The sequence below is a fragment of the Oratosquilla oratoria genome, chromosome 41 (assembly GCF_046742065.1).
Source record: "Oratosquilla oratoria isolate Oo_2021 chromosome 41, ASM4674206v1, whole genome shotgun sequence".
NCBI lineage: Eukaryota > Metazoa > Arthropoda > Malacostraca > Stomatopoda > Squillidae > Oratosquilla > Oratosquilla oratoria.
The window spans coordinates 14,974,063-14,988,746 of record NC_134817.1 but is presented as its reverse complement, the minus strand read 5'-3'; the positions used below and the strand labels follow the sequence as shown (position 1 = coordinate 14,988,746).

The window sequence follows — 14,684 nt, the reverse complement described above, 5'->3', positions numbered from 1 at the left end:
AGCCTTATGGGTACATTTCTGTGAGAAGTCAAGGCATAAGAGGATCTACGGGATTCCAACCAGAACCCTAAGGTTTGGGTCTTTTAATGTGCGTGGGTGTGGTACAGATGAGAGTAAAAGAGAAGAGATAGGCAGAACGTTTGTGAGAAGGAAGAATGATGTGTTGGCATTAAGTGAAACTAAGTTGAAAGGGAGGGGTGATTTTGAGTTTGGGAGTGTGGTGGGGAGGGGATCGGGAGTGAGGAAAGGACGAAGGAGGAAAGGAGTGGCTCTACTAGTAAGTGAAGGGGTAGGAAAGCGAGTGGCCGAGTGGAAAGTGGTTTCTTAAAGGTTAATGTGGATGAAGGTGAAACTGAGAAGGGCGATATGGGTCTTTGTAATTGCATATGGGTCTGGTGGTAAGAAGAGTGTAAAAGAAAGGGAGGCTTTTTAAAGATTTAAATGAGTCCGTAGAGAGTTTTTGGGAGGAATGTCAATGTTAGGGTAGGGAATGAACCAATAGATGGAGTTGTTGGGGAGTGTAGAGTGCTTGATAAAAACCATAGTGGAGATTTGATGACAAAAAATAATATAGATTCAATATATCTTGACTTTGCAAAAGCTTTTGATACAGTCCCCCACGAAAGACTACTTACTGAAATGAGACTGAAACGCTTGATGGCAAATTCCAAGCATTATTCAACAAAATGCCAGGATACCATATCTGTTACAGAGAGACAGACAAAACAAAATAATTACCGACAATCACACAACACTGCATTAACACAACACATAACAGACATAACGCATGACAGACAAAACAAAATAAATACCGACAGTCATACAAAACAGCATAAACAAAACACAACACAAAACAAAACAACATAAAAGAAACACTCACACACATTAACAGTAGAAAACATGTTTCTTAAAGGTTAGAGTAGGTTGGGAGGTAGTTGAGCCAGGAGCTTTGTCTTCTCTGTATTGACATGTATCCCGAAGCGCTGGTAGGCGTCTACGTAGAGGTCTGTTGTCTGCTGTAAATGTTCCGGGGACCGATTTAGGGTGGTATTGTCGCCCGCGTATTGCAGCTCCCTGGCACTTATGATGGACGTCTTGGTGGTCGAGCGTAGTGGACGTCAACTCCTGGTTAATCTTGGGGAATCTCATTTATTATGGCGGTGGTGTATAGGGAAAACAGCGTTGGGGCCAGGACGCAGCCTTGCTTGAGGCGCCGGTGATGGCAAACGGCTCCGCGATGCCACCTTGATTGAGAACTCTCCCCGTCATGCCCTCATGAAAGGCACGGGCCAAGGAGATAAAGTAAGGCGGGCATCCGAAACGGGCAAGAACGGCCCACATTACCCGTCTCAAAATTTTGTCGAATGCCTTACGCAGGTCCAAAAAGATGCACATGAGCGGCTCCTGCTATTAACGACCCATTTCCTGGAGTTTTCGTGCGCAGATCGTGTCTACCGTGCCTCGTGATGGTCTGAAGCCACACTGAGATTCTGGTAAGACCTCCTCTGCTAGCTTTAGGAGTCTGTCGAGGAGAAGGCGGGCGAAGATTTGCCGGACGATGATAAGGAGGGAAATGCCGCGGTAATTGCAGTAGCTCATACGGTCCTTTTTTTTTTTTTTTTCTTCTTTTTTTTTAATGGTGACAATGTTGGCATTCTTGGGGTCCCCTGGGACGGTTTCAGACTCCCAGATCCGTAGAAGCAGGTTCATCAGATGAGTCTTTACTTCCTGCCCGCCGTGGGTGAAAAGCTCGACCGGAATGTTGTCGAGCCCGGGGGTCTTGCCGGGCCTCATGAGCTTGATTGCTCTAGGGAAGTCCTGAAAGGTGGGAGGTTCGGACATCCAATCCTGGATAGGGTGTTGAGCGGTCCTCCGGAGTAGGTCTTCTGGGGTGGTAGGGTGGTCGTTCAGGAGGCCCTCAAAGTGAGTTTTTCATCTACGGAGGATATCTTGGGGATCATTTAGGACGGTAATGCCATTTTCGTCCATTAGCCGGCTTATAGATGACTTGGTAGGGCCGAAAATCTCCTTTGTTGCAGCATAGAAGTGGTACATGTCCCTTTGATCAAAGAAGTTCTGTATTTCGCTAGCCTTCTCTTGCCACCAGGTGTTCCGTATTTCGCGAAGCCTTTTTTGACAGGTCTTGGTGGCCTCGCAGTGCTACCTTTTGTTTTCCTGAGAGGGATGGTTACCTTGGGCCAAACGTGTTTTTCTTTCCTCGTTGATGAGCTGAGAGATGGCGGCGTCGTTTTCCAAGAACCAATCTTAGCTTTTTCTTTTGGTGAAGCCAAGGGTTTCCTCAGCCGCATTCGTCACGGCATCGCGAAGGGTGGTCCAGTGCTCTTCGGTAGTGTCTGGTTGAGGGAAACTGCGTAGATTGCAGTGAACAGCTTCCTGAAAATTCCTGGCTGTCTCCGGATGTTGGAGTTTGGCGCAGTTGAAGCGTGGGTGTGGTTTGCTTGTGGTGGGGCGTCTCGGATTTCAGCTGACCATGATGTCCAAACGGGAAATCAGCACACGATGGTGCGTCCAGCAATCGTCCGCACCGGACATGGATCGTGTGATACGAACATCCTTCCTGTCCCGAGTCCTTGTGAGGATATATTCCAGCGTATGCCAATGTTTGGACCTCGGGTGCACTCACGTTGTCTTCTGCCTGGTGGGGGGGGGGCGAAACAAGGTGTTAGTGATTGTAAGTTCGTGTTCTGCACAGAGTCCAAGGAGGAGTTGTTCATTAGCGTTGCAATTTCCTGTGCCATGAGGTCCAATAATGCCGCTCCAGAGGTGATGGTCTCGTCCCACCCTGGCATTAAAGTCTCCAAGAACGATGAGCTTGTCAGAATTGGGGGCTTTTCTAATTGTCTGGTGGAGAAGGTTGTAAAACGAGTCTTTGATGTTGTCGTCAGCAACAAGATTTGGGGCGTAGACTGAGATTAGCGTGAGGCGTCTATTTTGAGTAAGCGGTATGCGAAGAGTCACCAGGTGCTCGCTAATGGCTGTCGGTGTCAGGTTATACTGTTCTACTTGGTGGGACTTCACTGCAAATCCGACGCCGTGAATACGGGGCTCGGTGTTGGCTTTGCCTTTCAAGAAGATGGTGTATCTGGGCCCCGCTTCCCTCAGACTTCCTTCGTCTACCAGTCTGGTTTCGCTCAAGGCCATAATATCTATGTTAAAACGGTCCAGCTCCTTACAAACAAGGGCAGTTCTACGCTCAGGACGGTCGGTTTCTTTCACATCGATGAGAGTTCGGACATTTCAAGTTCCGAGAGTTAAGGTTCTTTGAAGTGGAGGTCGTTGTCTAAAAGAGGCTAAGTGAAGTGATGATCTTGTGTTTCGTCCGCTAGAAAGGGTCGTCCAATGGTTGCGGTTTACCAGCCAGACGTTGATGCAATGACCTATGTTTACCCCACCTTTTCTAGGTGAAGAGGCCAGCCCAGTCGCGGTTGCAGCTGCTGAAACCTGGTGTCATCGCACATCACCAGGAAGCGACCATCACACAGCCGCCGCCAATGTGTGGTCGTGGGCTAGGGGCTTCCAGCTGACCAAGCCTGCCCCCGTTACCCACAGTGCCATCGCCAGTTGGACTTAGGATGGCCGGAGGAAAGCTGAATTCGAAGGAGAGGGTACGAAGCCATTCGCTAGGGAATTTGTTTAAGGTAGACAGCATCTCGCGTCAATGAAGCCCACACATTTGGCCTGCAGGGTGTCTTCCGCGGCTCTCTGAGGAGATGAGACAAGCGGTCTTCATGCTGCTAGTTGCATCGAGCTGCCGGGATCTTGGTCCATTAAGGTCCGCCTTTGAGTAGCGCCAGCCTGACTGGCGCTGCCCTCTTCCGCCAGGCTACGAATTCGCTGCCAGCCGTTGGGGTCTTCACGTGTGTCCATTGGCCTCAGGGATCGAAAGAACGTTTTTATCGCTGCGTCCCTCAAACCTGGGTTCATCTCCACACTACGTTGAGACATCTCCGAGGAGATGAGAATGTGTTCCCTGGACACATAACAGACATAACGCATAACAGACAAAACACAATAGATACCGACAATCATACAAAACAGCATTAACACAACACATAACACAAAACAAAACAACATAAAAGAAACACTCACACACATTAACAGAAGGAAACAGTTTGGTATGCATGACCTAGACCGACCGTGCCGCCATTGTAAATAATGATACACAGCGTCGCCAAATGCGATAACGATAGTGATAATCAGCGTTGCCAACAACTAATTATCATCACACTTCCTAATTAGCTTTACACAGAATAAGTGTTAGCCTTTTATGTTGGACTAGTAATTGGTTGAATGACCGAAAACAGCGAGTTGTTTTAGATGGCAAAACTTCTAGATCGAAAAATGTTACAAGTGGAGTTCCTCAGGGTTCCGTTCTTGGGGCCACTTCTATTCATAGTAAATATAAATGATATAGACCATGGACTAAAATCTATTGTCTCCTTACAAAAGAGGACAGGGGAGTCATATGAGACGTACAAAGAAAAGAAAAGAGAAGTAAAGCAAAAGGTAAAGGAGGCAAAGAGGAGAGCAGATGTGAAATGGGGTAGGAGTATGACAGAAAATTTTGAAAGTAATAAAAAGATGTTTTGGAAAGAAATTAAGAGAGGAAGAGGAGGCGAATCAAGTAGGGAAGAAAAGGTAAAAGGTACAGATGGAGAGTTGATAATGGAAGAGATGGCAGTGAGGGGAAGATGGGCAGAATATTTTAGGGAGTTGCTGAATGTGAAGGAGGATAGGGAAGGAAAGATAGCTGCAGTGGGAAATACGAAGAAAATGAGAGTGATGAGTGAGGAGAATGGAGGAGAAATAAGGAAGGATGAGGTGAAGGCAGTTGTAAAGATGATGAAAGCAGGTAAGGCACCTGGTCTGGATGGATGCCATGCAGAATGTCTGAAAAAGGGAGGTACAGTGATGGTGGACTGGTTGGTGAGATTATTTAATGTTTGCTGGAGAGAGGGTAGAGTACCGGAGGACTGGAGTAGTGCCTGTATAGTTCCTCTTTACAAGGGAAAAGGGGACAAGTGTGAATGTAGTAGTTTCAGAGGGATTAGCCTGTTGAGTGTAGTAGGGAAGGCGTATGGGAGAATCTTAATTGAGAGGATTAGGAGAGGAACAGAAGGAGTAATTGGTGAGGAACAGTGTGGATTTAGGACGGGTAGAGGTTGTGTAGATCAGATCTTTGTGGTAAGACAGATATGTGAGAAAGCTATAGGAAAGGGGAAGGATGTTTTTTGGGCTTTTATGGATCTGGAAAAGGCTTATGATAGGGTAGACAGAAAGGCCCTGTGGGAGGTTATGCAGATTTATGGGATAGGAGGAAAGCTTTTGGGAGCTGTCAAGAGTTTTTATGTGAGTAGTAGAGCATGTGTTAGGATTGGAAATGGAGAGAGTGAGTGGTTTGAAGTGAAGGTGGGACTTCGTCAAGGATGCGTTATGTCGCCCTGGCTGTTCAACTTATACATGGATGGGGTGGTGCGTGAGGTGAATGCTAGGGTAGTGAGTCAGGGATTGGAGATGGTTAAAGAAAATGGAGAAAAGTGGGAGGTGAGCCAGCTGTTGTTTGCGGACGACACTGCGCCTGTGGCAGGGTCAGAGGAGGGATTGAGGAAGCTGGTGGCAGAGTTTGGGAGAGTATGTGATAGAAGAATGCTAAAGATAAATGTGGGTAAAAGTAAGGTGATGAGATGTACAAGGGGTGAAAGTGGCAGTAGACTGGAAGTGAACATTAAGGGAGAGCGACTGGAGGAAGTGGATAGTTTTAGATACTTGGGTGCAAGTGTAGCAGGAAAAGGTGGAGTGAAGGTGGAGGTAGAATGTAGATTGAGAGAAGCGAGTAAATGCCTTGGTGGTTTAAAGAGTGTAATGAGAAATAGACATTTGGGAATGGATGCGAAGAGGAGACTGTATGAAGGAGTGATTGTGCCAACAGCACTGTATGGGGCAGAAACGTGGAACATAAGAGAAGAGAGAAGGCGTTTGAATGTGTTTGAGATGAGGTGTCTGAGAAGTATGGTGGGGGTTACTAGGCTGGATAGAGTGAGAAATGAGGAGGTGAGGAGGAGAACAGGGGTGAAAAAGGATTTGGGAGAGAGGGTTGATGAAAGAATATTAGGATGGTTTGGACACATGGAAAGAATGAGTGAAGAAAGACTAGTAAAAGAGGTATGGAAGGCAGATGTGGAGGGAGTGAACATGAGGGGACGTTCTAGGATGAGGTGGATGGATGGGGTGAAGGGGGCTTTGGGGAAGAGGGGAATGTCTGTTGAGGAAGGAAGGGAGAGGACGGAAGACAGAGGTGAGTGGAGAATGGTTGTATATGGATGATGTTGTGACTGCATGAGGAGGAATGGGCGGGGGGTGGGGGGTGGGGTAGTATGTGTGAGTAAATTTTGACGCAGCCCGAAGGGATTTCTCCCCGTCCTCTCCTTATATGCAAAGGGGGACGGAGAGGGGGGGTCGCCGATTAAATGAAGCGGCCTCGCTGTGGATGTACTGTGTCTTGCGACACTGCTTCTGACCCAGGGCGGTGGGCAGGGTGCAGGGATGACCCGTCATCCAGGAGGTGCTCAGATGAGAGGAAGGGTGGGAGGGGTGTGGAGTGTATTTAGGGATGAAATGGGTGGGAGTGTTTTTATGCCTTTCCTTTTTTGGCTACCTCCCTTGGAAGGGGGAAAAAGCCTTGCTATATGTATGTATGTACAAAAATGTGCGGAACGGCAAATGATCAATTAAACCAATTATATATTCAAGAAGATTTAGATAAATTACAGCAATGGTATGAAAAGTGACTAAAGAAATTTAACACAGTTAAAAATAACAGTAAGTACGATTACAAGTTATTTGAAAATTCGTTAACAAAAGTTGATAGTGAAAAGAATCTCGGCGTAATTATCAGTAATGATTTCAAATCATCTAAGCAGTGTATTTCAGCCTCTGAGAAAGCAAATAAGATTCTAGGACTGATTGCGCGATCTTTTGACTTCAAAAGTCCATCTCTCATTAACAAGCTATATAAATCATTAGTTCGTCCACATTTGGAATATACTGTTTCCGTACGGTCACCGAGTCTCATTTAATACATTGACAGATTAGAAAAAGTACAACGGCGAGACATAAAACTGATTCCAAATATCAAAAATAAATCATACGAAAATCGACTGAAATATATTAATATGTTTTCTCTAAGAAGGTGTAGACTCAGAGGTGACTTGATACAGGTCTTTCAGATTCTAAAGGGAATTGACAGCATCAAAAGTGACCAAATTTTCACATTGAATGAGAATCCGACAAGAAATAAGGGTCTCAATCTGTCAGGAAATATATTTAATTTAGAAGTGGGTAGAAACAACTTCGCCAACCGTGTAGCTAATGAATGGAATAAACTTCCTGCAAAGACAGTGCAATGTAGTTCAGTTCAAAGCTTTAAGATTCGTTTACATAAACACCTAAGCAAGACGCTGTAATGCCTGCCATTTATCTTATATTATTTGTTTATTTATTCGTTATTATTTGTCTGTTTATTATTATTTGCTTGATTTTCATTTATTATTAGTTATCTGTCAATTTATTATTATTTACTATTTACCTGGGTGGGAAATGGTCCAATCGATGGAGTGGTTGGGAAATATGCAGTTCCAGGAAAGAATCGTATTGGAGAGTTGATGGTGGAAATGTGTCTAGAAAGAGAGTTGATGATAGCAAATACAGTGTTTCGGAAGAAAGTCAAGCATAAGTACACATGGGAGAGGATGGTGGAGGGAAGGGTGGTAGATAGAGCGCTAATGGATTATGTAGTGGTAAATAGGATTATGATAGGAAGAGTTAAGGATGTACATGTGCTAAGGGGAGAGGGTGGGGGAATATCAGATCATTTTTTGGTGGAAGGTAAGTTGAAAGTGGAGGATAGATGGAGGAAGAGGAAAGGGACAAAAGGTGGGGAGGTTCTTAAAGTGAACTCTTTGAATGAGAAGGAAAAGGAGAAGAAATACGGAAAGAAGCTGAAGGAGGAGTGGGAGGGAGTAAAGGGTAGAGTAGAGCTGGGTGTGGAGGAGGAATAGGGATGGTTCAAGGAGGGAGTCATAAAGTGTGCAAGGATGGTGTGTGGAACAAGAAGGACAGGGGGAAATAGAAGAAAGGGTAGTGAATGGTGGGATGAGGAAACAAAGAAGGTTGTAGAAGAGAAGAAGCAAGCTTTCACAGATTGGTTACAAAATAGGACGAGGTAGTCATATGAGAGGTACAAAGAAAAGAAAAGAGAAGTAAAGCAAAAGGTAAAGGAGGCAAAGAGAAGAGCAGATGTGAAATGGGGTAAGAGTTTGACAGAAAATTTTGAAAGTAATAAAAAGATGTTTCGGAAAGAAATTAAGAGAGGAAGAGGAGGCGAATCAAGTAGAGAAGAAAAGGTAAAAGGTGCAGATGGAGAGATGATAATGGAAGAGAAGGCAGTAAGGGGAAGATGGGCAGAATATTTTAGGGAGTTGCTGAATGTGAAGGAGGATAGGGAAGGAAAGATTGCTGCAATGGGAAGTGCGAAGAAAATGAGGGTGACGAATGAGGAGAATGGAGGAGAAATAAGGAAGGATGAGGTGAAGGCAGTTGTTAAGATGATGAAAGCAGGTAAGGCACCTGGTCTGGATGGATGCCATGCGGAATGTCTGAAAAAGGGAGGTACAGTGATGGTGGACTGGTTGGTGAGGTTATTTAATGTTTGTTTGAGAGAGAGTAGAGTGCCGGAGGACTGGAGGAGTGCCTGTATAGTTCCTCTTTACAAGGGAAAAGGGGACAAGTGTGAATGTAGTAGTTTCAGAGGGATTAGCTTGTTGAGTGTAGTTGGGAAGGCATATGGGAGGATCTTGGTTGAGAGGATTAGGAGAGGAACAGAAGGAGTAATTGGTGAGGAGCAGTGTGGATTTAGGACGGGTAGAGGTTGTGTAGATCAGATCTTTGTGGTAAGACAGATATGTGAGAAAGCTATAGGAAAGGGGAAGGATGTTTTTTGGGCTTTTATGGATCTGGAAAAGGCTTATGATAGGGTAGACAGGAAGGCACTGTGGGAGGTTATGCAGATATATGGGATAGGAGGAAAGCTTCTAGGAGCTGTCAAGAGTTTTTATGAGAATAGTAGAGCTTGTGTCAGGATTGGAAATGGAGAGAGTGAGTGGTTCGAGGTAAAGGTGGGACTTCGTCAAGGATGCGTTATGTCGCCCTGGCTGTTCAACTTATACATGGATGGGGTGGTGCGAGAGGTAAATGCAAGGGTAGTGGGCAAGGGATTGGAGATGGTTAAAGAAAATGGAGAAAAGTGGGAGGTGAGCCAGCTGTTGTTTGCGGACGACACTGCACTTGTGGCAGGATCGGAGGAGGGATTGGGGAAGCTGGTGGCAGAGTTTGGGAGAGTATGTGATAGAAGAAAGCTAAAGATAAATGTGGGTAAAAGTAAGGTGATGAGATGTACAAGGGGTGAAAGTAGCAGTAGACTGGAAGTGAGCATTAAGGGAGAGCGACTGGAGGAAGTGGATAGTTTTAGATACTTGGGTGCAAATGTGGAAGGGAAAGGTGGAGTGAAAGTGGAGGTAGAATGTAGATTGAGAGAAGCGAGTAAATGCCTTGGTGGATTAATGAGTGTAATGAGGAATAGACATTTGGGAATGGATGCGAAGAGGAGACTGTATGAAGGAGTGATTATGCCAACAGCACTGTATGGGGCAGAAACATGGAGCATAAGAGAGGAAGAGAGAAGGAGTTTGAATGTGTTTGAGATGAGGTGTCTGAGAAGTATGATGGGGGTTAATAGGCTGGATAGAGTGAGAAATGAGGAGGTGAGGAGGAGAACAGGGGTGGAAAAGGAGCTGGGAGATAGGGTTGATGAAAGAATATTAGAATGGTTTGGACACATGGAAAGAATGAGTGAAGAAAGACTAGTAAAAGAGGTGTGGAAGGCAGATGTGGAGGGAGTGAACATGAGGGGACGTCCTAGGATGAGGTGGATGGATGGGGTGAAGGGGGCTTTGGGGAAGAGGGGAATGTCTGTTGAGGAAGGACGGGAGAGGATAGAAGACAGGGGTGAATGGAGAATGGTTGTATATGGATGATGTTGTGATAGCATGAGGTGGAATGGGTGGGAGGATGGTGGGTGAGGTAGTATGTGTGAGCAAAATTTGACGCAGCCCGAAGGGCTTTCTCCCCGTGCTCTCATTTTATGCAATGGGGGGACAGAGAGGGAGGTCACCGATTTAATGAAGCGGCCTTGCTGTGGATGTGCTGTGTCTTGCGACACTGCTTCTGACCCAGGGCAGTGGACAAGGTGCAGGGATGACCCGTCATTCAGGAGGTGCTAAGATGAGAGGGAGGGTGGAGGGGTGTGGAGTGTATTCAGGGGTGGAATGGGTAGGATTGATTTTGTGCCTTTTTCTTTTTGGCTACCCCCCTTGTAAGGGGGAAAAAGCCTTGGTATATGTATGTATGTATGTATTTACCTGTTTGATGGACTGGCTGGTGAGGTTATTTAATGTATGTTTTAGAGAGGGTAGAGTGCCGGAGGACTGGAGGAGTGCCTATGTAGTTCCACTTTATAAGGAAAAGAGGGACAAGTGTAAGTGTAATAGTTTCAGAGGGATCAGCTTGTGTAGTGTAGTTGGAAAGGCTTATGGGAGGGTCTTGATTGAGAGGATTATGAGAGGAACAGAGGGAATAATTGGTGAGGAGTAGTGTGGGTTTAGGACAGGTAGGATTTGTGTAGATCAGATTTTTGTGGTAAGATAGATATGTGAGAAAGCTATAAGAAAAGATACGGATGTTTCTTGGGCTTTTATACATACATACATATACCAAGGCTTTTTTCCCCTTACAAGGGGGGTAGTCAAAAAGAAAAAGGCATAAAATCATTCCCACCCATTCCATCCCTGAATACACTCCACACCCCTCCACCCTCCCTCTCATCTGAGCACCTCCTGAATGACGGGTCATCCCTGTACCTTGTCCACTGCCCTGGGACAGAAGCAGTGTCGCAAGACACAGCACATCCACAGCAAGGCCGCTTCATTAAATCGGTGACCCCCCCTCTCCGTCCCCCCATTGCATAAAATGAGAGGACGGGGAGAAAGCCCTTCGGGCTGCGTCAAATTTTGCTCACACATACTACCTCACCCACCATCCTCCCACCCATTCCACCTCATGCTATCACAACATCATCCATATACAACCATTCTCCATTCACCCCTGTCTTCTATCCTCTCCCGTCCTTCCTCAACAGACATTCCCCTCTTCCCCAAAGCCCCCTTCACCCCATCCATCCACCTCATCCTAGGACGTCCCCTCATGTTCACTCCCTCCACATCTGCCTTCCACACCTCTTTTACTAGTCTTTCTTTACTCATTCTTTCCATGTGTCAAATCATCCTAATATTCTTTCATCAACCCTATCTCCCAGCTCCTTTTCCACCCCTGTTCTCCTCCTCACCTCCTCATTTCTCACTCTATCCAGCCTATTAACCCCCATCATACTTCTCAGACACCTCATCTCAAACACTTTCAAACTCCTTGTCTCTTCTTCTCTTATGCTCCATGTTTCTGCCCCATACAGTGCTGTTGGGCTTTTATAGATCTGGAAAAGGCTTCTGACAGGGTAGACAGGGAGACACTATGGGAGGTTTTGCAGATATATGGGATAGGAGGAAAGCTGTAAGGAGCAGTCAAGAGTTTTTACGAGAATAGTAGGGTTTGTGTTAGGATTAGAAATGGAGAGAGTGAATGGTTTGAGGAAAAGGTGGGACTTCGTCAGGGACGTGTTATGTCACCCTGGCTGTTCAATTTATACATGGATGAGGTGGTGTAAGAGGTGAATGCAGGGGTGGTAGGTCGGGGATCGGAGATGATTAAAGTAAATGGAGAAAAGTGGGAGATAAGCCAGTTGTTGTTTGCTGACGACACTGCGCTTGTAGCAGGATCAGAGGAGAGATTGAGGAAGTTAGTGACAGAGTTTGGAAAGGTGTGTGAAAGAAGAAGTTTGAAGATGAATGTGGGTAAAAGTAAGGTGATGAGATGTACAAGGGGAGAAGGTGGCAGCAGATTGGAAGTGAGTATTAAGGGGGAGAGACTGGAGGAAGTGGATAGTTTTAGATACTTGGGTGCAAATGTGGCAGGAAAGGAAGGAGTGGGGGTGGAGGTAGAATGTAGATTGAGATAATCAAGTAAATGCCTAGGGAGATTAAAAAGTGTAATGAGAAATAGACATTTGGGAATGGGTGCTAAGAGATTGTATGAAGGAATGATTGTGCCTACAGCACTGTATGGGACAGAAACATGGAACATAAGAGAGAAAGAGAGAAGGAGTTTGAATGTTTTTGAGATGAAATGCCTGAGAAGTATGATGGAGATTACTAGGCTCGATAGAGTGAGAAATGAGGAGGTGAGGAATAGAACAGGGTTGGAAAGGGAGTTGGGAGATAGGGTTGATGAAAGAGTATTGTGATGGTTTGGACACATGGAAAGAATGAGTGAAGAAAGATTAGTAAAAGAGGTGTGGAAGGCAGAGGTGGAAGGAGTGAACATGAGGGGGCGTCCTAGGATGAGATTGATGGATGGGGTAAAAGGGGCATTGTTGAGGGATGACGGGAGAGGACAGAAGACAGGGATGTATGGAGAAGGGTTTATATGGATGATGCTGTGATGCATGAGGGGTAGTGGGTGGGGGACTGGGGGTATGGAAGTATGTATGAGAAATAAATTGGCGCAGCCTGAAGAACCCCCCCCCCCCCGTCTTCTCCTTTTCCGTATGAGGGGACGGAGAGGGGGTCGCCAATTTAGTGAAACGGCCTTGTTGTGGATGTGCTGTGTCTTCCGATACTGCTTCTGACCCAGGGCAGTAGACAAGATGCAGGGATGACCCGTCATCCAGGAGGTGCCAAGATAAGAGTGAGGGAAGAGGGTAGAGGGGGGTGGAGTATGTATGGGATGGAATGGGTGGGAGTGGTTTCTATGCCTTGTCTTTTGACTACCTCCCGTGTAAGGGGGAAATGCCTATGGTATATGTATGTATATTGTTATATATTTTTATTCATCATTCTATTTTTTCTCGTCCGATCTAGTTATGGACCAAAAGGTCTCCTGTCGGCATGCTCCCCCTTTGTAATTTTTTGTAAAGTGAAAGAAGTGGGGAGTGACTCAAGTAGAGAGAAAAAGGTAAAGGGTTTAGATTGTCACAATGGGAGATACCAGGAAAATGACAGGGATGGGAGAGGAGAATGGCTATAGAAAATGGCTATAGGAGAATGGCTATAGGAAAAGATGAAGTACAAAGAACAATGAAATCGATGAAAGCTAGTATGGTACCTGGGTTAGATAGGTAACAGAAGGAATGTATACTGAAGGTAAGAGCAATCATTGCACACTGGCTACTGAGGTTGATTAATGTGTGCATATGGAAGGGAACTGTGCCAGTTGTCTGGAAAGATGTATTTCAAGCTCCATTGCACAAAAGAAAAGGAGACAAATCTGAATGTAGTAGCTTTGAAAGAATTATTCTATTATGTTCACTTGGAAAGTGGTATGGGAAGATTTATTGGAAAATTGAGAGAGCAACTGAGTAAAAAGTAGTGATAGTTTAGTAGGAAAAGAAGATGTGTAGATTAAATTTTCGTGTCAAGATTCTTATGTGCAATGAGACTATTCTGAATGGGTTTAGTGCAACAACCGTTAACTCTTTGAAGACTAGAATTTCTTTAATGGCTTGTCTTCATAACTCAGTTACAAAGAAGAGTTTCCCTATAACTGAATAAAAGTCTAGCGTCAGTTAGAACAATATTAGTGAAATGACTACTTGGTATTAGTTATAATCCACTGAAGACCCTGGATTTCTCCATATTTAGTTAAAAGTAGAATTTGCCAGAGCAAAATCAGCGCAGCGACCACTTGGCAGGCAAGGGTAAACCGACATGGTCTATAGTCTAATGACAAAGAGGGATTTCTATAGAGTTGAATAAAAGTGTCTAGCATTAAACAGAACAAAATAATAAAAGTAGTCATTTGGAATGAAAAAAGAATAAGTGCGATGATGTTCCATAACGAGTTAAACTTGGTGTAGCTTAGGCATAGCTGTCTGAGCACACAAGACAAAGATGACACGTTTGATTTAATGCAAGAGCGTATTGGAGCTAGCTCCTTGTTTTCTGAGAAAGAAATGAGTACTGATCAGCTTAATAAGGTCCTATTGTAACTACTAAGCAAGCAGATGTGAATTACAATGCCATTTAAAATATTCAAACTCACCTCGATCTTGCTTCGTCTCGCCTGTTCACGTCCTTTCTTACTGAAGTTTCCTGATCAATTGACTCGTAACTGTGGATATATTTGTTGACCGTAATGCTATGCAGTGGCACGGCTGTCTTCTCCTGACAACAACAACAACCCCTCCCCTCCCCCCTTCCCACCAAAGGCGCTGCCAGGCACGTGTATGACTTTTAACAGAGTTATAATGCATGTAGAAAGATCAACAAATAACCTAAGTGTAATATATAGATGCACAGACAGATACAAGAGCGTAGTTATTTTCCTGTATCATAATATGAATTAGATTTACAATGTGAGTAAGCACACATTACCTCACCAGATGGTAGCACTGTGTGATGAGTCGTGAAGTTCACTTCTGTTTTACAGTCTTGTTTCCA

General features: G+C 45.0%; 2 protein-coding genes across 2 annotated transcripts in view; both read right to left on the bottom strand.

The window, feature by feature from the left end:
• The window catches only part of LOC143021121 (solute carrier family 22 member 3-like), an 87,769-nt gene extending 73,427 nt beyond the window's left edge, over window positions 1-14,342 (bottom strand). Inside the window, exon 1 of the mRNA XM_076178409.1 lies at window positions 14,287-14,342. The gene's annotated coding sequence lies outside the window, so the exon portion shown is untranslated. The remainder of the gene's footprint in view (window positions 1-14,286) is intronic.
• On the bottom strand, window positions 1,411-1,842 carry LOC143021120 (uncharacterized). The gene has a single exon (XM_076178408.1). The coding sequence runs from the start codon at window positions 1,840-1,842 to the stop codon at window positions 1,411-1,413; it is 432 nt and encodes a 143-aa protein (XP_076034523.1).
• Window positions 14,343-14,684: the final 342 nt, after the last annotated feature.

Bases quoted from the DNA above. Each gene is read 5' to 3' on its own strand.
- LOC143021120 (XM_076178408.1), bottom strand. From the start codon at position 1,842: ATGTCCGAACCTCCCACCTTTCAGGACTTCCCTAGAGCAATCAAGCTC.